This window comes from Lagopus muta, chromosome 5 (assembly GCF_023343835.1).
Source record: "Lagopus muta isolate bLagMut1 chromosome 5, bLagMut1 primary, whole genome shotgun sequence".
NCBI lineage: Eukaryota > Metazoa > Chordata > Aves > Galliformes > Phasianidae > Lagopus > Lagopus muta.
Window position 1 is genome coordinate 47864792 of NC_064437.1, and position 24081 is coordinate 47888872.

Sequence of the window (24081 nt, forward strand, 5' to 3'; positions counted from 1 at the left end):
GTGACCCTAGCAGTAAACCACTGTGTTGTTGTTCCTGTTGGTGATCGTCTTTGAATAGAGCTTAGCTTTAAACTGTAGTCAACATGAAATGAGAAGAGGCCCTTCCCCAAGCCAGGCAGCAAGTCAGGAGCTGGGACAGTAAGGTGACAAGTGTGCGTGCTTTGCCAACAGTGCATACGTTCAAGAGAAATGATGATGTGCAACTGACAATATAAAACCTCAGAAAGGCCCTGTGCAGCTGATTGGAACCAGGTGCACGACACAAATTCTGTCATACAGGAGCTTCGTCACTTCTACTCATTTGTGCCACTGAATGTCTCCCGTGCTACAACCACAGATGTCCCGCTCAGACTGTACCTCCTCCATTAAATCTGCTCCAAATTTTCTGTAACTGATTGTGTTCAGGCCTTGAAGTTCAGGCCTGCTGGAAGAGGCTCAGAAGCAACTCTCTCTTTTTGTCTTTCAGAATTTGCAGGAAATCAGTGAGTTTAAATTACAGTCCCAAAAGATTAGAGCTTGAGAAGCCTTCTGATGGAAACTACTTCGGCTTGGCTCAAAGCTGTGCATGTAGCCATTATTTTTTAATAGTTAATACAAGATGAATGTATGTGCTTAACTAACATGGGAGGTGGAGATATTGGTATCACGTCCAGGAAACAAAGCAACGGATACCAAATCTGGTGATAAGCATTTGCTGATAGTCAGTGATTTCTGTCTTAATACGCAGAGCCTTGATTAAGGCTGAAATAACCTGAGCTTTGAGATGACATCAGTAGGGAATTTAGGAAAGCTGTCTCATGCAAAATTATTGGATAATTAACGGATACCAAATCTGGTGATAAGCATTTGCTGATAGTCAGTGATTTCTGTCTTAATACGCAGAGCCTTGATTAAGGCTGAAATAACCTGAGCTTTGAGATGACATCAGTAGGGAATTTAGGAAAGCTGTCTCATGCAAAATTATTGGATAGGCCCAACACTGAAAAAGGTGGAAGCCTCCACCCTCTAATGCAGGGTCTTTGTGTTTGTTAATCTCAGGTATCTGAGTATGCACTGTCATGGAGAAGCGAAGGCCAAACGGCAGTAGGGAACAGAGGTTCCTGCAGTGAACAAGTTACATTTGAAGAAATCAGGTAAGTGCAATGCAGACTTCATGCCTAGGTTTTGACAACTTAATTTCAGCTACTTGGATACCCATTCTGTATGTTTACTACGTAGGATGCTGCTGTCTGTATTCCCTGCACTGAGACAAATCCAGCTCCAGCTCCAGCTCCAGCTCAGTCCATTTCTTGGTGTATGGGACCTGCTGAATCACAGCCTGAACCTCTGATTGACCACCTGAGGCGAGCACTGAGTCAGCCCTGGGAGCACAGGTGAAGGCAGTTCAGCTGTGTGACTGGAAGGGTTGGAGCCTGGCTGCACCTCACCTAGACCCCATTTAAGGCCGACTGCCCCTGGGGAGGGATCTCTTTCTGGAGATTGCTCCCTTTGGTGTTTCTTTTTCCTGCTAGCCAAGGACATGGCTGAGCTTTTCATTTATTTTTTATTATCTGTTTCCACCATGGTAATCCTACTAGTTATACAACCTGTGAAGTACTGGCCTCTCCATGCTGCTCTGCTATTTGTGTGTTTGTTGATTGCATGCTTTACACTTGGATGGGAATGGTGGCTTTAAGGCAAGGGTGTTGTTCCTGTCTTTTTCTGGGAGGAGTTAAACTGTGTTTCTTTCAGATCTCAGACTCTCCTCTTCCGCGCCTTAGAAGGAAGTGTCTACAGCAGTGACTGTTAGTGCCTTTGCTTTCCTGAAGGCCTCTTTTGTTGTAGCAGAGCCTACGGTTTTGTTTTTTGCTTCTGCCTCTGCATTCATTATGCTCAAGTGCCCAACTTGGGAGTGTCTCAGTCATGCTGGAACACATCTGCCGTTTACTGATTAATGCCATATTAACTTAGAATGGTGGCTCAGGCAAGTGCTGCTGCCCTGCTAGGGGAAAGAGCTCAAGTGGCTTTTTTGTTTGTTTCTTGGGGTGTTTCATGGACAAGAAACTCAGGGACCTCTTTAGTGGGCCTGAACCCTGCTGGTTCTGACCTCTGTTACCACTTGGCCAACTGGCTGACGCTTCCAAAGGTGCTTTCCAGCTCCTTAGCAACTCTTTATACTTCCAGATGTTCTTAAGTCCTTGGAATTAATTGCAACAGGGCAAGGAATGAATTAATCAAGGTTAAAGCCACTCTTTGTGTTGCTGTGTGACGAGACTTTGTGTCAAATCTGCCATGGGAAGTCAAGTAGCCCGGCCTCTGCAAATAGTTCTGCAAATAAGATACAATTTTCTGTGTACTGTCCCACCAGAAGTAAGAGCCTTGACAGCACTGAGCGTGAGCAGGCACAGAGAAAGAGCATTATGGCTGCATGGAGAGATAGACTATTATTGCCTGTTACTTTCTAAGTAATGTTTTCCAGTTTAGCAGGTGACAAAACATCTGACCCTTAATCTCTCAGGAAGTGCTAATTCCGCTTTGTGTTCCATCAGGTGAATTCAGTGGAAATGCAAGCAGCCATTGGTTGCACTTGCACTGCTGCTTGTACCACGGCACAGTGAGACGCCAGGTGAGACTGGTAGGGCACGGCTTTGGTGCTTCTCTGTATGATGGTGGAGTCTTTGGGAGCTACAGCTTCTTTTTTTTTTTTTTTCTTTTTTTTTTTTTTCTTCTCCCTTTTGCTGCTTGGCACAGGCTGCCTTCTTGTCTGTTCAGCATGGAGGAAAATGTCTGGAACAGGCAGGTTGCCTCCCAAGCCACTTAGCCATGGCAAAGTTGAAGGAAGCACAATGAGCTTTCCTTTTTTTTAAATTTATTTCTTTTTTTTTGTTCTGACGAGTCGACATCTAACAGTTGGTCCAGGTTAGAAATATTAATAAGATAGATGATATTTTTCATGTGTTTTCTTTATTTGTTTGTCTGTCATTCTGTGATATTTTTTTGCTCCAAATTTTTTAGCACCACACAAATAACTCATGGTGTTTCAAGGCTATTAACACAGTGAAAGAAATGAACATTTGGCTGCTTACCTACACATTCATTAATGCCCCTGTGGTGACATTTCAAGTGCTGTATTATTCCACATAGCTCAGACTCAGCTCTGTCACTGCAATTACAGTAAGCTATGCACTGCAGAGAACGTGATCAATCTGGGAACTGCCAGTCCTACATTTCTTTGTTAGCTCATAGAAACCCTTTACCTGAAGCTCGTCAAGTTTCCTCAGTGATTCTTACATACTTCAAAAAAGTAATGGGGAGATTCAAGCTGCATTCATGGAGATCCCAGCATTATTTCATGCTCTTTTCTCTCAATCAGCAGTGCTTAATTGCATTTTTAATTCTGACAGGCCCAGTAAGTGTAGTCCAGCCAGTTCCCACATGGTTAGTGAGACCGGAGGTTTTCTAGATGGTGTCTTAAAGCCAGAATGCATTTCTTCTAAATGAGTGAAAAGAAATAGTCAAGGCGTGTACCTATTTTGGACGGTGTGTGGGAGTCTAAGCTTTGTGGAGGATTGTTTTCTGCTGGAGCATGTCCTTCCAGGATCACATAGGAAAGCATAAATCATCTGTCTGTAAAGAATTTAGGAAGTTATCTGAGTGTCTCTGTCACATCAGGGTGGGCAATGACTGTTGTTCAAGAAGAGTTCTGATGTTGGAGGTGGCAACTGTCTTCACTTGTCTAACGTGGAATAAATGAGATCTCATAAGGTCGGGGTATGTTTGTCAATGTGGTGATTATGGGAGAAATGTCAACATCCTTGCGATCTGCAACGGGCTTCAGAGTAAAGTTCTGCAGGATGGATGTTAAAAATAAGAATATCTCCATCCGGGCCAGACCTTCTCCTGCACAGATGCGTTTTCCTGCAAGGAAAGAATGAGGAGAACAGGAGATGATGGTAGAGTTCTTTTGCTGGTAACTTATTTTAACCCCTCTGCCGTGAGAGTTCCGACGTCTCAGAGTGGGCATGCAGCACTGCATCCTTCTGGTGGAGGGAATTGATTTAAACTGAGGTCTCAGTGTTCAGAACAGTGTGAGAGTACTGGGTGGGCCAATGCAATTTGAAGGTTTCAGTTTCTCGTGTTGTGTTGCTGCTTTATGGCTGGGTAGGAGAGAGAAGTGGCATGGCTACAAGTCCCACTTCATGCATCTTTTCTTGGAGGATGCATGAGAGGAGCTCTGGTACTTGTTAAGAAAAGGAGGTAAACTGAAACTGTAGTATATGGGGTAGAGCTTAGCTGCCCAGAAGTGACCAGCAGATCTGCAGACATCGCTGTTCAGACAGGGATGACAGAGCCACTGAAATGTCTGAAGAGGTTCTGGGAGAGGATAGTCTAGGTCCTGACATAGAAAGAGCTCTTTACCTGTGGAAAATGGCAAGAAGTAGTCACTCTTTCTGAAGGTGCCATTTGCATTCAGGAAATGTTCCGGGTCAAATTTTTCTGGATTAGGAAATTCCTTGGAGTCGTGCAGGATGGGAGACAGCAAAGGGAATATCATGGTGTCCTGAATAAGCATAGAGAGGAGAAAGTTAAGTGGAGACCTGCCAAAGTGAAGCCCCATGGATCAGTCCCCAGGGCTGAATACATGAAAAGCCCTGCTTTGGTGACTGCTGTGTGATCCCAGTAAGCTTCACTGTCTGCCGGAATTAAGTGTTGAAATGCCATGTGAAAAGCTGGTGTAAATGCCAAAATTGCCAGTGGTGGAGTGCTGGGGACATCTAGAAAGCTTTTTTTCACAGCAGCCATTCATTTCTAGGAGGCAGCTAGCTACCTTTCCTCATAGTTGCAGTTCATAGAGTAATAACAGTATAACTGTGTTGAAAACAAATAGCAGGAAAAGACTGGATCATGAAAGGAAGGTTTCAGCATTGTACAACTCAGTGCATAGCATCACCAGAGAAGGACAACTCCCTCTCAGAAATCAGATAATGCTGATTCCGTATTGCTCTCCAGTGTGTATGTAATTTAAGTAAAGCATAATTAATATAGCATAGCAGGGGCTTATGGATGTTCCCAGCAACAGACCTTGGGTATGAAATAGTCTCTGAGCTTGGTGTCCTTGGTCACAGCATGTGGAACGTTGAGGGGAATGAAATCAATGAATCTCTGGATTTCATGGATCACAGCATCTGTGTATGGCATCTGGCTCCTGTCTGCCATGCAGGGGCTTCGGTCTCGGCCCACCACACGGTCAATCTCCTTGTGAATTTTCTCTGTTGGGGAATAAGTAAATTGAATGGATGTTTCCCAAAGCCTTTCCTCACAGTTGCAGCAAGGCTTTCTTATCACCCTCCCAAGAACACAGGAACATACTTGGTAGTGATGGCTCTCTGCTGGAAGTAAAGCTAAGACTGATGGACATCTCTGCTATTAGGGACTGTTGCCACCAGTGGTAGTGACACAAACTGTCCGCTTTGAACCCATGGCCTACGATATATCTTCAAGTAAATATTCCCTTTCCTCTTACCCTCAATCTCTGGGTATTTCTGGAGAATCAGGAGTCCGTATCTCAGTGTGGTGCTGGTTGTCCCAGTTCCCGCAAGGAACAAGTCAAGTGTGGTTCTGGTCAAGGACTCAACAGTGAAAATAGAGTTGCCTTTCTCCTGGAGGGAAATTTGGCAGGATTCTTTGAGTGAGAACAGTAAGAAGCTTTTCTACAAAGGACACCTTGTGCCTATGCAGTATACTTTTAGATTCACCCGATGTCTTTTCAAAAATACAACCCTCCCCAGGACATCAGGATAACAGTTCTTATATGACACTTGAGATAACATGGGAAGTGTGTGGAATTCCCTTGGTGAGGTTGGTCAACAGCTTTCCCAGCTTTGGCTAGTGCTGTATGCCACTGTTAGCACTGTGCTTACAAATCTTTCAAAGGGAAATGGAGGGGGGAGAATGAAGGTGCCAAGAAAAGCAAAATTCCCTCTGGATTTGCCAAAGCCCAGTGTGCTGCTACAGCTGGGAGGGAAAGCAAGGATTCAAACGGTGGTTTTCCCATCATCCAAAGAGCTCTCACTCGCTCGCTCTTACATTACCTGTTGCATTTTGTTGATAAAAGCATCAATAAAATCTTGAGGGCAGCTGGGATCAAAAGATTCCTGGTGTGCTCTTACGATTTCAGTAATGAAGTCATCAATGTTATCAAAGTTTTTTATTACTTTTTGATGAGGCCCAGGTAAAGAATCTAAGATGGTTGGGAAGAAGTTGTAGAGCTGCAATGATAAAAGGAGGAAATGCGTATTTTGGTTGAAGTGCTTGCAGTCATTTTTTCCCCTGACTGTTACTATGAGAAGCAGTAGACTCTTCTGCATCATGGTTTCACTATACTCAAGGAGCGACTTCACTTGAACTGCTTTAGCAGTTCTGTTATGCTCTGGAAGTACAATGAGGTTTCCATAAAATGAAGTAGCATGCCAATGTTAAATGAGTAACACAAATGAATATAACACTAATAACCTAAACCATTAATTCATTTATTAATGAAATGAAATTGCACAAACCTGCATTTGTATTTTGTTCTGGTACTTGTTGTTTTCGTCCAGCATCTCAATTAAATTGAGAAACTTCTTGTCCTCATAGTCAAACCTATCCCCAAATACAATGGAGCAGATGATGTTGGAAACAGCATGGGTTAAGAATTTACCAGGGTTGAAAGGTTTCTCTGCAACAGCAACAACAGAAAGGTAACTTGCTTTCAGTACTTTAGTCATCATCTCCCACCCTTATAACTCCAAGGAAGTTTTGCATTCACTTGAGACCCAGATTTGTGCAGTCTTTAAAGAAGATAGTGAGAGGTTTATCCAATTGGATATTCTCTACTTGTAAATAACTGATTTTCCTGTCTGAATTCTTTAAGTCCCTGATTTGCCCCGTTCTTTCTACAGCAAGTCTGAGTGACTTGTTTCCCCTTCATCTGACACAGGTCTTGCAGCAGGACAGACTGTTTATTAGAGACTGCCTGAAGAAAACCACGAAAACCCAAAGAATCTTCAGATACCTGTGATCAAAAGTAGAGTTTTGACAGCATGGCTACAGAATATTCTAAGGAAATAACTATGATGAAAGCGTGAGGAAAAGTGAGATTAGATCCATGAAAGACAGGAAAGTTGAGCCCAGAGACCGCAGTAAGGTATATCTCAAGTATGGAAGATAAGAATCATCAAGATGGGAAGGTATGGAATCCTGAAGGCAAAAAAGAGAGAACAGCTAATGGTAATGTTATGGATCAGCCTCTTCCATGCAGCTCTGGAGCCAGCCCTTCTGTGCCTTGCCCATGACTCCTTGTTGGCTGTACGGTGAGGCACATACAGTGCAGAATCAGTGCAGAAATGAAAAGAGCATGTTTTCTCAGATTCACAGCAGGGATTTTTATCTGTGAATCCAGACCGAATTTTGTTACAGTCTCATTGCAGGTCTGCAAGGTTTCCCAGCAGATGCACGTCAGTGTCCTACCATGTGTGTTCCTGATCCTCTCCACCAGAAAACGAGCTTCCTCCTGGATTCGCTCCTCAATGCCCTTCTTGCCCATTCCAAAATCACGCAGGGTGGTGAGGGCGAATCTTCGCAGTTGTCTCCAGGTCTCCCCATTGCTGGTCACAATGCCTGTTACAAGAAAAAACAACAAACCTCCATCAGGAAGTAAGCTTTCTGCCCACCACATCCCTTTCTGGAATAAATACCTACCACAATTGCTATGTGCCTCACACCCTAACATTCCTGCAGTTCTGGAGGTGACAAATTGACCAATCTGACCAAGGCACCATTGTTTATTTCCAGAATAAGAGAAATGACACTGGCATGTCAATAAAAAGGCACCACTGGTACTAAAGTCAACTTGGCCACAAGCAGATGGCTAAGATAAATTCCAAAATTCCCAAATGCTTTATGCATTGTATCATCACCGAATACATTGAGGAAATAAAAAATAATACCATGGAATAACCATTTGCCTGGAGAAACAGTCTAGTGGGAACTGTTGTGGTGAATGAGCCCAGGGCCTCATATAGAGTATGACCCTTAACTAGGACAGCCTTTGTTTGCTTGTCAGTATTTATCCTTAAACAGTTCTCCACCTACTGCTAGGTCCAAGGACTGAGTTGGGCTTTTAATACTTTATTCCTCATTTTTATGTGTAAATGCAGTACTTGAAGTCCACCAGTCGCTCCTCCACTGCCCTTACAGGTGCATTCCTGTACCAAGGACATGATCAGTTCTGTATGGCAATAGTACCAGGGAAGTACCTAGGCCCTTGAAGAGTTTTTCAATCATAGGCAGTATTCCTCTCCCACTGAAGGCGTCTCCATTATCAATTAGGGCTTCTTTCACGACATCGTAGCCATAGAGCACCACAACCTTTTTGGGGCCTAGATGTATTGTGAAGATGGGGCCATACTTTTTGCTGAGCTGTAGGAAGGAAGAACACAAGGAACACAGTCTACTTGTGCATGTGAATCATGGGAAATTAAGTTTGCAGGTCTTCACCTGGAGAGTAAGATCTCTGGAAAGCAATTCATGCCTCAGCCCTTTCCCATCCATCTACCACCATCCCATCACAGTACCCTCAGGATCAAGCTCTACAGCCAAACTCACTCCACCTATTCTCTTACAGGCATTGCAGCACAGGCTTTTTTTTTTTTGACAGATGCATGACAGTATCCATGGGAGGGAACAGGTGGTGCCATTCGCCTTCAAACTCCTTTGTTTGGCCCGTGCACTCACAAATTCCCCTCCCAGGAGATTATACCTAATTGCTGGGGGGCTGAGGCAAGAAAATAGAGCCAGATCCTCCATAAATCAGGGCTGTGCTCTTTTGCCAGGGCAGTGAAGAGATTTGCACAAAGGGGTTGTGGTGGATATGGTGAATGCATCAGGACCTTGTCTAGAAATCTACGGTATACTGCAGTACTGGTGTGAGGCCAATGCAGTGTCAACACCAGTATGGTTATTGCAATTGGCAGCGTAACACATCAAAAGCAAACATGCAGAAGCTGTGAATTAAGCTGAGACTGTCTGGACTGGGCTTTGTCCTAGAGGCAATGCAGGAAAGAAAGAGACATTCTTACCTCCTTGAAGCTTTCCATCAAGTTCCATGGGTTCAGCTGAAAAACATTTCCAATTATGGGGATTGGTGTGGGACCAGGAGGCTCCTTCCCTCTTTGTGATGTTCTTCTCCATGCAGCAATGAGAAGGCATGAGATGCAGGCCAGCAAGAGGATTGTTGGCCATCCCAAGAACTCCATGGCAGGCTGAGGAAGGGATGCAAATTGTCAGATGAGTTTGAACTGGGACCTGCAAACTGGAGGTTATTTATAAGCTGTAGAAGAAAAGCACGTGGATTAAATCAGCCAATATCACCTCCCTGTTCCTGCTGAGGCAGCAGATTACTTATTAATCTGCTCAAGATTAGAATGAGCAAACTAGGGATGAACTCATTGTTAACTCTGACTTTTTTTTACAAATACAGCTTGTGTTCCTTTTGTTAATCATCCATGCGGTACCGATAATAATCTAATGTTGCCAAATGATCTCAAAATGCAGAAATAGTAGAGCCCATCTGCTGACTGCATGCTTGCTGTTGTCCTTATGCCTAGGGTGATTTCTGGCTGCTTCTCCAACATGTGTGTGGAGTGGAGGGAGCTGTGGATGAAATAGGGGCATCTTCACAAGTGTTTTATAGGTATTTCACCTTCACTTCTCGAACGGAGTGAGAACATTGGTCTGAGGTCACGCATGCAGATTTCCAGGGAAAAAACTGCATTTTCCCTGATCTCTTTTACGCAGTGCACAGTTTCCATAGCAATTGCTGGAAGATTTGAAAGGTTATCCACAAAGCACAGAGCCCTGTGGCAGCCTGTGCTCTCCTTCGACGTATGATGGTTCAAGAAACTTTCCGAATATCCAAAGAAGATGTGAAGATCCATGAAAGTTAATGGGATTCTGATCAGGAAGTAACAGACTGAGTGGTTTTATTAGTAGTAATTATTTAATAGATCAGAAAAGCATAGGTGATGTGTTACACATCCAACTACTCTACCTCACACATACATAGTATCTAGATCCAGTTTCTGGGATACAAATTCTGAGACAAGACTGTGTGTTTGATATGCTTTAGTGAGGAAAGAGACGTGCGTCAGGAGTGTGCTGCAGCAGCAGCCCCTGCTCCGACTACTTTTGGGGCAGCCTCTATGCAAGGACACAGAAAAGCAAGAGACTGTACCGGAGGCAAACCTGCATGTGCGCCAGCACCTCTGGAAGGCATTCTTCTGCCTTCTGGCAGATCAAGCACATAGAAGAGGAAACTGGATGTTAAGTGGGCCTCTACACCACCTAAGAGGTTCAAGAGTACCAAAAAACGAAAATAACCTGTTGTGGTTTGACCCATCAGGCAGCTGAACACCACACAAACGTTTGCTTCTTCCCCCCGGGTGGGATGAGGGAGGGAACTGGAAAGAATAGGAGTTGTGGGTTGAGATCAAAACTATTCCCTGAGACAGAAGAGGAAAATGGAAACAAAAGTGCAGTGATAACTGTATGTACAGGCGCAGCGTAATTACTCTCCTCTTGCTGACCAATGTACAGCAAGAATACAACTTGCTGCCGGCTGATAGCCAGGTGCAACAATAGGTCTCACTCCAAAATGCACAGTGTCAGTGTCTGCCTTACAAGACAAAGACTTTGCTATGACCAGGTGTATTAAGATCCATGAAAAATTCAGCATTCAATGATTTACAAAACATGCATACTTGTAACATGCTATGCTGGTAGGGCTCAAGATAAGATAAAGATCTTGTTGTGATTCAGGTGATTGCAGAAATGCCATTTGACCAGTCAGCACAAAAGATTTGGTTAAATATTTGTGTTTGAACTCACAGGACCCAAAACACAACTCAGTTGATGCAGGACCAAGCCAGTGACGTGACTTCTGCTCTTCAGTCAATTGGAATGTGCAGCACACTGTTACACCCTGGCTTGATCTTGGAAAGTGCAAGGAAGTTAATGTAGTATCAGCCTTGGTGTGGCTTGTGCAGTGACCCTAGCAGTAAACCACTGTGTTGTTGTTCCTGTTGGTGATCCTCTTTGAATAGAGCTTAGCTTTAAAGTGTAGTCAGCATTAAATGAGAAGAGGCCCTTCCCCAAGCCAGGCAGCAAGTCAGGAGCTGGGACAGTAAGGTGCCAAGTGTGCGTGCTTTGCCAACAGTGCATACGTTCAAGAGAAATGATGATGTGCAACTGACAATATAAAACCTCAGAAAGGCCCTGTGCAGCTGATTGGAACCAGGTGCACGACACAAATTCTGTCACACAGGAGGTTCTTCAGTTCTACTCATTTGTGCCACTGAATGTCTCCCGTGCTACAACCACAGATGTCCCGCTCAGACTGTACCTCCTCCATTCAATCTGTTCCAAATTTTCTGTAAGTGATTGTGTTCAGGCCTTGAAGTTCAGGCCTGCTGGAAGAGGCTCAGAAGCAACTCTCTCTTTTCCTCTTTCAGAATTTGCAGGAAATCAGTGAGTTTAAATTACAGTCCCAAAAGAGTAGAGCTTGAGAAGCCTTCTGATGGAAACTACTTCGGCTTGGCTCAAAGCTGTGCATGCAGCCATTATTTTTTAATAGTTAATACAAGATGAATGTATGTGCTTAACTAAAATGGGAGGTGGAGATATTGGTATCACGTCCAGGAAACAAAGCAACGGATACCAAATCTGGTGATAAGCATTTGCTGACAGTCAGTGATTTCTGTCTTAATACGCAGAGCCTTGATTAAGGCTGAAATAACCTGAGCTTTGAGATGACATCAGTAGGGAATTTAGGAAAGCTGTCTCATGCAAAGTTATTGGATAGGCCCAACACTGAAAAAGGTGGAAGCCTCCACCCTCTAATGCAGGGTCTTTGTGTTTGTTAATCTCAGGTATCTGAGTATGCACTGTCATGGAGAAGTGAAGGCCAAACGGCAGTAGGGAACAGAGGTTCCTGCAGTGAACAAGTTACATTTGAAGAAATCAGGTAAGTGCAATGCAGACTTCATGCCTAGGTTTTGACAACTTAATTTCAGCTACTTGGATACCCATTCTCAATGTTTACTACATAGGATGCTGCTGTCTGTATTCCCTGCACTGAGACAAATCCAGCTCCAGCTCCAGCTCCAGCTCAGTCCATTTCTTGGTGTATGGGAACTGCTGAATCACAGCCTGAACCTCTGATTGACCACCTGAGGCGAGCACTGAGTCAGCCCTGGGAGCACAGGTGAAGGCAGTTCAGCTGTGTAACTGGAAGGGTTGGAGCCTGGCTGCACCTCACCTAGACCCCATTTAAGGCCGACTGCCCCTGGGGAGGGATCTCTTTCTGGAGATTGCTCCCTTTGGTGTTTCTTTTTCCTGCAAGCCAAGGACGTGGCTGAGTTTTCCTTTTTTTTTTTTTTTCTTTTTCCTTTTTTTTTAGTATCTGTTTCCACCATGGTAATCCTTCTACTTATACCACCTGTGAAGTACCGGCCTCTCCATGCTTCTCTGCTATTTGTATGTTTGTTGATTGTACACATTACACTTGGATGGGAATGGTGGCTTTAAGGCAAGGGTGTTGTTCCTGTCTTTTTCTGGGAGGTGTTAAACTGTGTTTCTTTCAGATCTCAGACTCTCTTCTTCTTTGCCTTAGAAGGAAGTGTCTACAGCAGTGACTGTTAGTGCCTTTGCTTTCCTGAAGGCCTCTTTTGTTGTAGCAGAGCCTACAGTTTTGTTTTTTGCTGCTGCCTCTGCATTTATTATGCTCAAGTGCCCAACTTGGGAGTGTCTCAGTCATGCTGGAACACATCTGCCGTTTACTGATTAATGTCATATTAACTTAGAATGGTGGCTCAGGCAAGTGCTGCTGCCCTGCTAGGGGAAAGAGCTCAAGTGGCTTTTTTGTTTGTTTCTTGGGGTGTTTCATAGACAAGAATCTCAGGGACCTGTTTAGGGGGCCTGAACCCTGCTGGTTCTGTCCTCTGTTACCACTTGGCCAACTGGCTGACGCTTCCAAAGGTGCTTTCCAGCTCCCTAGCACCTCTTTATACTTCCAGACGTTCTTAAGTCCTTGGAATTAATAGCAACAGGGCAAAGAATGAATTAATCAAGGTTAAAGCCACTCTTTGTGTTGCTAAGTGACAAGGCTTTGTTTGAAATCTGCCATGGAAAGTCAAGTAGCCCGGCCTCAGTTCTGCAAATAAGATACAATTTTCTGTGTACTGTCCCACCAGAAGTAAGAGCCTTGACAGCACTGAGCGTGAGCAGGCACAGAGAAAGAGCATTATGGCTGCATGGAGAGATAGACTTATTGCCTGTTACTTTTTAAGTAATGTTTTCCAGTTTAGCAGGTGACAAAACATCTGACCCTTAATCTCTCAGGAAGTGCTAATACCATTTTGTGTTCCATCAGGTGATCTCAAAGGAAATAGAAGCAGCCATTGGTTGCACTTGCAGTGCTGCTTGTACCACGGCACAGTGAGACGCCAGGTGAGACTGGTAGGGCCCGGCTTTGGTGCTTCTCTGTATGATGGTGGAGTCTTTGGGAGCTACAGCTTCTTTTTATTTATTTACTTATTTTTCTCCTTCCTTTTGCTGCTTGGCACAGGCTGCCTTCTAGCTGTTCAGCATGGAGGAAAATGTCTGGAACAGGCAGGTTGCCTCCCAAGCCACTTAGCCATGGCAAAGTTGAAGGAAGCACAATGAGCTTTCCTTTTTTTTTTTTTTTTTTTTTTTTTTTTTTTTTTTTTTTTTTTTTTTTTTAAGTCGACTTCTAACACTTGGTCCAGGTTACAAATTCTAACAAGTAGATGATATTTTTCATGTATTTTCTTTATTTCTTTGTCTGTCAATCTGTGATGTATATTTGCTTCAAACTTTTGTAGCACCAAACAAGTAACTCGTGGTATTTCAAGGCTATTAACACAGCGAAAGAAATGAACATTTGGCTGCTTACCTACACATTCATTAATGCCCCTGTGGTGACATTTCAAGTGCTTTATTATTCCACATAGCTCAGACTCAGCTCTGTCACTGCAATTACAGTAAGCTATGCACTGCAGAGAACGTGATCAATCTGGGAACTGCCAGTCCTACATTTCTTTGTTAGCTCATAGAATGCCTTTACCTGAAGCTCGTCAAGTTTCCTCAGTGATTCTTACATACTTCAAAAAAGTAATGGGGAGATTCAAGCTGCATTCATGGAGATCCCAGCGTTATTTCACACTCTTTTCTCTCAATCAGCAGTGCTTAATTGCTCTTTTAATTCTGACTGGCCCAGTAAGTGCAGTCCAGCCAGTTCCCACATGGTTAGTGAGACCGGAGGTTTTCTAGATGGTGTCTTAAAGCCAGAATGCATTTCTTCTAAATGAGTGAAAAGAAGTAGTCAAGGCGTGTACCTATTTTGGACAGCGTGTGGGAGTCTAAGCTTTGTGGAGGATTGTTTTCTGCTGGAGCATGTCCTTCCAGGATCACATAGAAAAGCATAAATCTTCTGTCTGTAAAGAATTTAGGAAGTTATCTGAGTGTTGTCACCTTTGTTTCGGCGACCCTGATTGAAGCCTCCTTGTGAAAGTGTTCCGACAGCCCTGGTCAGTTTTGCACGCTTCTCATGACACCAATATGGTGTGCGGCAAAATGGCGTTTATTGCAGGGAGCACACCCTTTTTAAAGCTTTCCCCATGCCTTAGGGCCACTACCGTTGTGTCTGACCAATGGACATGTGGCATGTGTTGTTTCTTCCTTATTTGGTCTATCCTGTTCTTCTCTCTTATCTTCAGGTCATTTGTTGCCATGGTTTCCCAGGGGCCGAGGGCCCCCTGTCGACCCTGGCGACTGCCCCAGGCCATTCAGTTAACTACATTTCCCCCTCCCTAAGCACAGGCCAATCTACTACAACCTGAGAGGACCCTAATCGGGTACACCCCGAAATCCCCGCATTGTGCCTATACATGCCATTGTCCTCTCAGTTAAGTGTTGCCCCGTTACATCATAATGCGCCAAATAATCCTACCCTAATAACCCTATGACCTATTAACATAAATATCCTAATGTCTTAAGCGTGAGTTCTACATAAAGCTATATACTGCATTCTTAGATGATGCTGATTCGTTCGTCTTAGCATTTGCCATATGAGTCATTCAGCATACATTATACTTATCTATGTAATATACCTATATATCTATATAACTAATATAATATGACTATAATCGTAAAGCATAATAATGTTAGACCTAATACAACTATAACTGAATACAGAATAGAGTTAAACATAGTTAAACATCCATTAGTGTGTACGCGAACCCGGTTACAATCTTTCGAGAAGCCTATGGTATTTCAAGCGTTGATTGCTTAAACGTTATTGCAAACAGTTGGTGAAGCAAGATACACAAATCAGATGCAGGCTTTTCACCACTGAGCAGGGGGAGGTCCTATCCCGTCACATCCCGAGTACTCGCCTTCTTCGCCTGCCACAAAATCTCTCCCGTGCTCAGTGAAACCCTGCTCTGTTATACTGCGAAGCGCCTGATAGTTCTACCCTAACAGCCTAGCAGCCTACTAGCCTTAAGATGAGTCTTACAAGAGGCGATGTAGTGTATCCTTAGATAATGCTGAATCGAGTCAGGACACTCGCCTCAGCAAGCGCCGCATCTTAATATATATTATAATTATCAGTACTAAGCATAATAATGTTAAACCTAACACAACTACAACCGGATGCAGTACAATGTTGAATATCCCTGTCGCTGTGGGGGACCATCCAAAAAGTACTTCCCACCAGTGGTGTTCTCCATCCTTCTTTACTCTCTCTAGGACACGATGTATCTCTTCTGTGTCATGGTGAACGGTGATCAAGGTTTTCTGTCCATTGTCTCTGACGCGTTTCAGCAATTGGTGCAGGTCACCATGTTGCAAAAGCTTCCTCACCAAAGCGAGATTCATTCCAATTGGTGTGGGCTCTAAGTCTTGGATCAACACGTAGTTAGACTGTAGCAACTGATACGATGTAACAGGAGCTGTATAACTAAAATCACATCCTAAAATACTAATGAAGTTACAAACACAATTATTTGAATGATTGCTGGTGTCTACAACCATATCATCTATTTGTATGGAATCGCAGTGAGTCCTCAAGCAAGCACATCCTTTCCCGATATATATAAGCACTGATTGGGGTGATGTACTGGGTTGAACCTCAAAGTGGCAAATATTTTGTTCAGTGTCAAGACAGATGTCTTGAGTCTCAAAGGCATCACTTTCACAAATAAATCCTTGCTGTTCCCGCACAGCACATGAGCTAGTATCCACAGTCTGCCATTTCCCTTTCTTTCGAAGAGCCCATACCCGATGTTCTGTTGGATACAATATAGTCCCATGATGATTCAGGCCTAGTGCTACGATTGGATGTATCGTGTATACCGAAGCATTATTTACTGTCAAAACAAAAGCTACGACATAGTTAGTGATGGGGTCGTAGGTAAAGTTGACCAGGTGCCACCAAGATTGAAACTTTCTTTCAAATTCATTTGCATTGTCCCAGACTATTTTTCTAATTTCAGTGGGCATAATACCATCCTCACCTTCTCTCACGATTGTAGCTGCCACAGATTGTATCCATATCTGGGCCTGGATGCAGCTGAGAGCTAGAGAAGTGTTATCTTGAACTACTGAAAGTGCGTCCACAATTAGTTGGTGGTCTTCCCTATTTATCCCTCCCCATCGTGGTAATACCTCTGAAAGAAGCCACTGGTTTGATCCCAGAGCTGACAGAGAAGATTGCAGAGGGCGTTGTAATGCATATAGATTACTTGTGACAGTACTTAACCTATTCATGAGCATTTCAGCATCCATACTATTCAAGACCCCTAACCCTGTTCCCAGAATACCAGAAACATCACTTCGAGCTTTCTTGGTTGTGCCGAAGGTCCGTCGATGTAGCCATGACAACCACCCCATGTATGACGTGTGTAAGAATGATGCGCAAGCCGGCTTACTAGCTGAAATGTTAGTTTGCAGTAATAACATCACTCGCTTGAGGGACCATACTGGGTTAAACATCACCTGCTGCTGGCCCGTATTCTTGATGGCGTACGGCCCGATCTCATATACGAATGGGATACTTTGCTTCCTTACGGTAATTTGGTCCTTAAAGATAGTTGAAGTGCATGGGGCGACTGTAGTAAGCAATTCGCGGAAATCTATTTTAAACTTAAAGGTTCGTCCCTGCCGCGATTCTGGCCAGACGTACTGGGGGGCAGCATCTCCCTGGGATCGATAAAAATTTGCCCAGAGACAACCCACTATGACGGGTTGGGTTAGAGTAAAATTATACCAGCAGGCTGATACTTTAGGGCCGCAAGATGTCCTATTCTTTTCTCCTGTCACCTTATCTGTCACCGATATCTGAGTTGCTGCCTCTTGCTTAGATCCATTAACCATCCAACATCCCACCCTTAATTCCTGTCCTATTTCCCCCCAAAGCCTGTGAATTTGACTATCATTGTCCCATCCCCACTCTTCATTTTTATGTGGTTCATCACCACGTAAAACCACCGTTAGCAAAGTTATGTCGGAGGATGGTCCCATAATTCCAGTGTGTCCTACATAACCATGCCATATCCCACTGCCGATTACTTGGACAGTACCCGTCGATAACAAAATACACATCAACAGCAACACAGAAAAATTCATTCTCGTGGTCACCAACAGTGGTTCCTTATCTGTGCCTTTTCTTTTGTTGGACGGATCGGACTTCAGTCGTGGACACTGACCTTTGTCTTGACGAGTTGCAAACAGCCACGCCTGGAAATAAAACACTCAGTTCTTGATTATTTCTCTGCTTCCTCCATCATATCCTGTCTGTCGCTTGTTACATCAGGTTTAATCTTTCTGGATGGGACCCACAAAATTTTTCCAGAGTTTTTGTGTTTTACCGCGGCATACCCTCTTCCCCATACCAGAATAGACCAGCCAGATTCCCAAATACCACTTTCCACCTTAATCTTGACAGGCGGCCCTTCTTCAATGATTTTTGGCTGCCAATGCTTTTGCATAGGGGTTCGCCTATTTTCCCCCTGTTCAAAATGATTTAACGCGTACAGTGCTCGAGCCAAAAGTTCTGCTTGATGGCTCACTGGGATCCTGCCTTTATATCCTTCCCCCTCCCCAAGGACATGAATCTTGTCCTTGAGGAGGCGATTAGCCCTCTCCACAATGGCTTGTCCCTGAGAGTTGCCGGGGATTCCTGTGCTATGATTAATCCCCCAGTGTGACAACCATTCCTGGGTTGACCGCGATACAAAGCAGGATCCATTGTCGGTCTTAATATGACATGGCATGCCGAGTGTTGCAATAGCTGTTGCCCAGTGGTGCTGAGCAGCAGAGGAGTTGGCGCAAGTGTGTTGAGTGGCAATGATAATCGAGGAGGAAGTATCTGTGGTGACTGCAAGCCACTGTTTTGGTGCCATGCAAGATTCTAATGTAAAGTTTGTCTGCCAGATTTCTAGGGGAGCAAGACCGTGGGGATTGACTCCCGCCCCAATAACCGGCGCCGAGTTGCAGTGCGGGCAGGTCTGGATAACTTCACGCGCTAACTGCAATGGAATGGAACAGGTCCGCGCTAGTGCTCGGGCCCCAATATGTAGGGCGGAGTGAAGATCACGTGCAGCCTGCAGAGTTAAAACCTGTGTCCCCGCTATCTTATCCGCAGCTGCATTTCCTGCAGTGAAAAATCCTGGTATCTCCGAATGACTACGAACATGGAGGATAGCTATAGGTGCAGATCTAGATACCAGAGCCTCTTCCAGCAGAGAAGCAGTCTCCATACTTGGCTGGCCCTCATTGCCCATTCGAAGCAGTAACCTCGCCACAAATGCTGAATCGGTAACAACATTGCATGGGAGTCTAGGCCATAAGCGCAAAGCCACTGCAACCGCTTTTGCCTCAAGCATCTGAACACTAATTGATCTGTCTGTTATCAGTTTGAACTCCCATTTGCTGCAAGCACCCTGCCAAACCACTGCTCCCTGGCCTGTGGTGGAGGAAGCGTCTGTAAAGATAGTTGGTCCCTCCACAGGGGTATCCAGTACTCTAATTCTAAGGGAGACGTGGAGGGGTTTTACTAGATCAAAGATAGGTAGCGAATCTGTATAATTGATTTTACCACCGAAACCCTGCAACGCAAGCAAGACATCATCTGGGAGAGGGTGAGTGCTTCTGAATGCATTTGGCAGGTATACGACATCGGGTTCTTTCCCTAGGGCCCTCACTGCAGTGAGCCGAGTCCTCCGGAGTAAAGAGATCAGCTGTTCCAGCCACGAAGTAAACGCTTTCACAGGTTGCACTGAGAACAGCCACCAGAGTGGGCGTGGCTGGGAACTCAAGGCGTGCCCCAGTACGGCTGCCGCCCCGTCCTGGCATCTAACCACCGCCCCCTCCAAAGGCTGATCAGGATTCCATCGTGCAAGGGAGTTGGAGGAGCAAGCCTGTAAGATCTCCTGCCAGGCCGAATCCATTTCTGGGGTCCATGTTCTCTCTTCCCGGGGGTCTGACCCCTTTAACTGATCATAGAATGGTTTCATTAATCACGGAGGTATGCCCAGAGCGTTCCGCACCCACTGTATGGCACCCACCAATTTCTGAACGTCCCACAGGGTTCTAACGTGGGGCTTTATATCCAGCCCTTCCGGAACTACCGTAGTAGATCCAAACCGATACCCCAAGAACTCAATCCCTGGTCCCTTCTGAACCTTCTCTTGTGAAATGACAAACCCCGCAGTAGTAAGAGCATTGATAGTTTGTTCCTCCAGTTTCTGCAGCTGGGATTCATCTGGAGCCGCTAGCAGCAGATCATCCATATAATGGGCGAGTTTACAAGCCGGTAGCGATTGTCTAATCGGTTCCATGACCTACTACTAGCTGACATATGGTAGGAGAGCACATCATGCCTTGTGGAAGCACTTTCCATTGATACCTCTCCGCAGGCCCCTGATTATTCAAGGTTGGCACAGTGAACGCGAAAGCCTCCCGATCCTGCGCCGCCAAAGGGATAGAAAAGAAACAGTCTTTGAGGTCGATGACCATTAAAGGCCACCCCTCCGGTATGGCTGAAAGCAAGGGGCCACCTTGCTGAACTGGACCAAAAGGAACAAGTTGAGCATTAACTGCGCGGAGGTCATGTAGCAACCAAAATGATCCTGATGATTTTAGGATAACAAAAACAGGAGTGTTCCAGCAGCTGAGAGATTGTTCTAAATGGCCCAATTGAAACTCTCGCGAAACTAATTGTCTTAGCGCTATTAATTTATCAGAAGGGAGGGGCCACTGATCCACCCAAATAGGATGGACGTCCTGTTTCCAGCGCAAGGGAATAGCGTGTTGCATTCCTAACTGGTGGACAGTGGCCCTATCTATAAATTTGTCATGCGTACTCCTAGTTCATCAAGGAAATCCCTTCCCAAGAGGGATCCTGATACGGGGCCTATCAATGGTTTCATGAGCACAGGCTTTTCCAGTGTTCCATCCTTATCTATTACAGAGATCTCGACCTCCGCCTCCGATCTCTTGGTGTTCATAGACCCCCCAATTCCAGTGACTGCAAATAGAGAGAATTGCGCTGGCCATTCTTCTGGCCAATCATAATCCGCAATCACCAAGACATCCGCCCCGGGGTCCAGCAAGGCTGTAATCAAAACAGTGTGGGGGCTCGGTGACTGTGAGGGCAAGGACCCTGTATACGTGAGTATGACTCTAACTATGGGGCGTTCTCCCATTCCCATAGTCAGTGCCACTGTGGGTGAGGGGCCCACTGAGGTGCGGGACCTCGACCCTGGGTGCGTGGAGTAGCATTGGCTGGCCCATTTGGTGGTATGGGGGAGGGGCCCTGGGCCTGAGGCACCCTCCCTTTCCCATTTCCCTGCGGCGATATAACAAACTTTCGACACTGGCGCGCGGTGTGACCTGATCTCCCACAGGCTTGGCAAGTCTGGTCCGGCTCTGCTTCCCCTTTCTGTCTTCCAGAGGCTCGGCATTGGGCTCTGAAGTGACCAAACTGTCCGCACTTAAAACACGGTCCCCTATTCTGATTCTCTCTCACAGCCATTGCTGCTACTAATGCTGTTGCTAATCCCTCATTAGTGAGAGGCATTGTTCTCTGTTTCTCTAGTACATACCTAATGATATCTCCCGGAGTACTGAGGTTGTCGGGAGCGGCTCGAACAAGATCCTTAACATTTTTGTGTGATTTCTGTTTAAAACAATCCATGATTACTGCATTATGGGCAATCTTTGGCAGATCTGAGCCTTCTACTGCCCGAATCAATCGATTGGCAAAATCTGAGAATGACTCAGATGGACCCTGGGCTACCTCTGCCCAGGGAGCAGAAGGTTCAGCTGTCCTTGAGAACCTTCTGAAGGCTGTCAGAGCTGCTTCTGTACCCGCCATCAGCTCTCCAGGGCGAAGGTATCTGAACTGGCCTTCAGGGGACCCAGTCATGCCTTCTCCATACCCCAACAACCGTGTCAGACTAGTTACCTCTCCCAGTTCCCTACCATTTGCTGGGTGTCGTGGGTCATGTGTCGCTGCAGCAACTACGGCCCTGAGCTGTGCCGACCACTCTTCCTTCCATAACATATACTGCGCTGGCTCAAGTATCACCTGCATGAGGCCCTCTATATCGTATGGGAGCAAAGGCCCGGGAGCCATAATTGCCTCCAGTGCAGAGAGTGTAGCGGGCGATCGTAAACCCTTCTTCCCTATTGTCTCAGCGAGGCGAGTTACTACCTTTGGATCTAAAGGAACCCAAACAGGTCCCTGTCCCCTGATCTCTACAGGGAATGCCTTATAATCATCCAAAAGATCTGCCGCTCTCATCTCCTCCCTTACCCAGCCCCAATCAATAAATAAGGCCCCTTTCCCCAAGTCAGCTGGGACCCTGGCCGTTTGGGAGGGCAGGGGCAGAGCTGCAACCATCAATCACTTGGCCCCTGAGGGCGGAGCCGCAATCATCAATCGCTCAGCCCCTGAGGGCAGAGCCGCAGCCAGCAATCGCTCGCCCCCTGCCCCTCCCCGTGTAGGATCCTCCCCCTGACGAAAACTCCGCAACGAGGGATATAGGCAAGGATACGGGGGCGGAGCCGTCAGCGATGATGGCGGCTCTTCCTCCTTCTTTTCCGGTGGTGATGTTTCAGGCATGGTCGGTGTCTCCAGCGCCATCTTGTCTTGGGGCAGATCCTTGAAGGGGTTAGAGTCTCCCGGCCGTGGTGACCCCTCCCCACCCGGATCCATACCCAACAGATCTCTGGCAAGGTTTTTGGCGGTCTTTTCTTCCCTCGCCGCCGTCAAAGCACCCCGAATCAGACCCCAAAATTTAAGCACCGACGCCCCTTGGGACGACAAAGCTCTCTCAGAGAGCACTAATGTCAAAGAGTCCCATTTGCCGGAGTCATAAATATCATAAGGAGAAGAGAGAAGTCCCTCCTTTTCAAGAAAAGAAAGAACGGTGGCCACCTCCTTCTTAGAAGGGGCGGTTTTCCCGCAGTACGTTTTACAGGCTTGATATAATACCTTAGTGATGGATTCCATTGTCGCCCAGGGAATTCAGACCCTCCACGACCTTCCATCAGCTACCGTGGTGTGATAACTTCGCAGCGCTGCTTTTAGCCCCAGGGGATCAGCCCCTCCGGCTCTTCCGCTGCCTTACCACGGCAGGCTCCTGCGTCCGTCCCGCAGCCGGCTGTCACACTTCCACAAATGAGACTTCCTCACATGGGGCACCATTTGTCGCCTTTGTTTCGGCGACCCTGATTGAAGTCTCCTTGTGAAAGTGTTCCGACAGCCCTGGTCAGTTTTGCACGCTTCTCATGACACCAATATGGTGAGCGGCAAAATGGCGTTTATTGCAGGGAGCACAACCTTTTTAAAGCTTTCCCCATGCCTTAGGGCCACTACCGTTGTCTCTGACCAATGGACATGTGGCATGTGTTGTTTCTTCCTTATTTGGTCTATCCTGTTCTTCTCTCTTATCTTCAGGTCATTTGTTACCATGCTTTCCCAGGGGCCGAGGGCCCCCTGTCGACCCTGGCGACTGCCCCAGGCCATTCAGCTAACTACAGAGTGTCTCAGTCACATCAGGGTGGGCAATGACTGTTGTTCAAGAAGAGTTCTGATGTTGGAGATGGCAACTGTTTTCACTTGTCTAACGTGGAATAAATGAGATCTCATAAGGTCGGGGTATATTTGTCAATGTGGTGATTATGGGAGAAATGTCAACATCCTTGCGATCTACAACGGTCTTCAGAGTAAAGTTCTGCAGGATGGATGTTAAAAATAAGAATATCTCCATCCGGGCCAGACCATCTCCATCCAGCCAGTAGAGCCCATCTGCTGAATGTATGCTTGCTGTTGTCCTTATGCCTAGGGTGATTTCTGGCTGCTTCTCCAACATGTGTGCAGAGTGGAGGGAGCTGTGGATGAAATAGGGGCATCTTCACAAGTGTTTTATAGGTATTTCACCTTCACTTCTCGAACGGAGTGAGAACATGGGTCTGAGGTCATGCATGCAGATTTCCAGGGAAAAAACTGCATTTTCCCTGATCTCTTTTACGCAGTGCACAGTTTCCATAGCATTTGCTGGAAGATTTGAAAAGTTATCCACAAAGCACAGAGCCCTGTGGCAGCGTGTGCTCTCCTTCAGCGTGTGATGGTTCAAGAAACTTTCCGAATATCCAGAGAAGATGTGAATGTCCGTGAAAGTTAATGTCACTCTGATCATAGAGTAACAGAATGAGAGCTTTTATTAGTAGTAGTTATTTAATAGAACAGAAAAGCATAGGTGATGTATTACACGTCCAACTACTCTACCTCACACATACATAGTATCTAGATCCAGTTTCTGGGATACAAATTCTGAGACAAGACTGTGTGTTTGATATGCTTTAGTGAGGAAAGAGACGTGCGTCAGGAGTGTGCTGCAGCAGCAGCCCCTGCTCCGACTACTTTTGGGGCAGCCTCTATGCAAGGACACAGACAAGCAAGAGACTGTACCGGAG

At 45.7% G+C, this 24081-nt stretch overlaps 1 protein-coding gene and 2 long non-coding RNA genes across 10 annotated transcripts in view; 2 read left to right on the plus strand and 1 right to left on the minus strand.

Annotated features, from left to right (window-relative positions):
• LOC125693414 (cytochrome P450 2H1-like) overlaps positions 1–24081 on the minus strand; it is an 85325-nt gene that overhangs the window by 7526 nt on the left and 53718 nt on the right. For 4 of the 8 annotated variants that reach the window (XM_048945363.1, XM_048945362.1, XM_048945361.1 and 1 more), the window contains exons 3-10: positions 8277–8388; positions 7489–7638; positions 6537–6697; positions 6072–6248; positions 5504–5639; positions 5062–5249; positions 4399–4540; positions 2925–3897 (exon numbers count right to left, since the gene is read on the minus strand). The exons of 2 other annotated variants lie outside the window; for them this stretch is intronic. In XM_048945363.1, the coding sequence (XP_048801320.1) occupies positions 3716–3897; positions 4399–4540; positions 5062–5249; positions 5504–5639; positions 6072–6248; positions 6537–6697; positions 7489–7638; positions 8277–8388 (1248 nt within the window). In that variant the 3' untranslated portion in view covers positions 2925–3715. Of the gene's footprint in view, positions 1–2924; positions 3898–4398; positions 4541–5061; positions 5250–5503; positions 5640–6071; positions 6249–6536; positions 6698–7488; positions 7639–8276; positions 8440–9098; positions 9332–24081 lie in introns of those variants that run through there. 2 more of the 8 variants (XM_048945356.1, XM_048945369.1) reach the window with 2 other exon arrangements.
• Positions 1550–23387, plus strand: LOC125693424 (uncharacterized). Its single transcript, XR_007377093.1, has 3 exons — positions 1550–1564; positions 2529–3744; positions 23258–23387. It is a non-coding gene; the product is annotated as an uncharacterized LOC125693424 (long non-coding RNA).
• On the plus strand, positions 7649–12206 carry LOC125693427 (uncharacterized). The gene is made up of 3 exons (XR_007377097.1): positions 7649–7674; positions 11946–12040; positions 12126–12206. It is a non-coding gene; the product is annotated as an uncharacterized LOC125693427 (long non-coding RNA).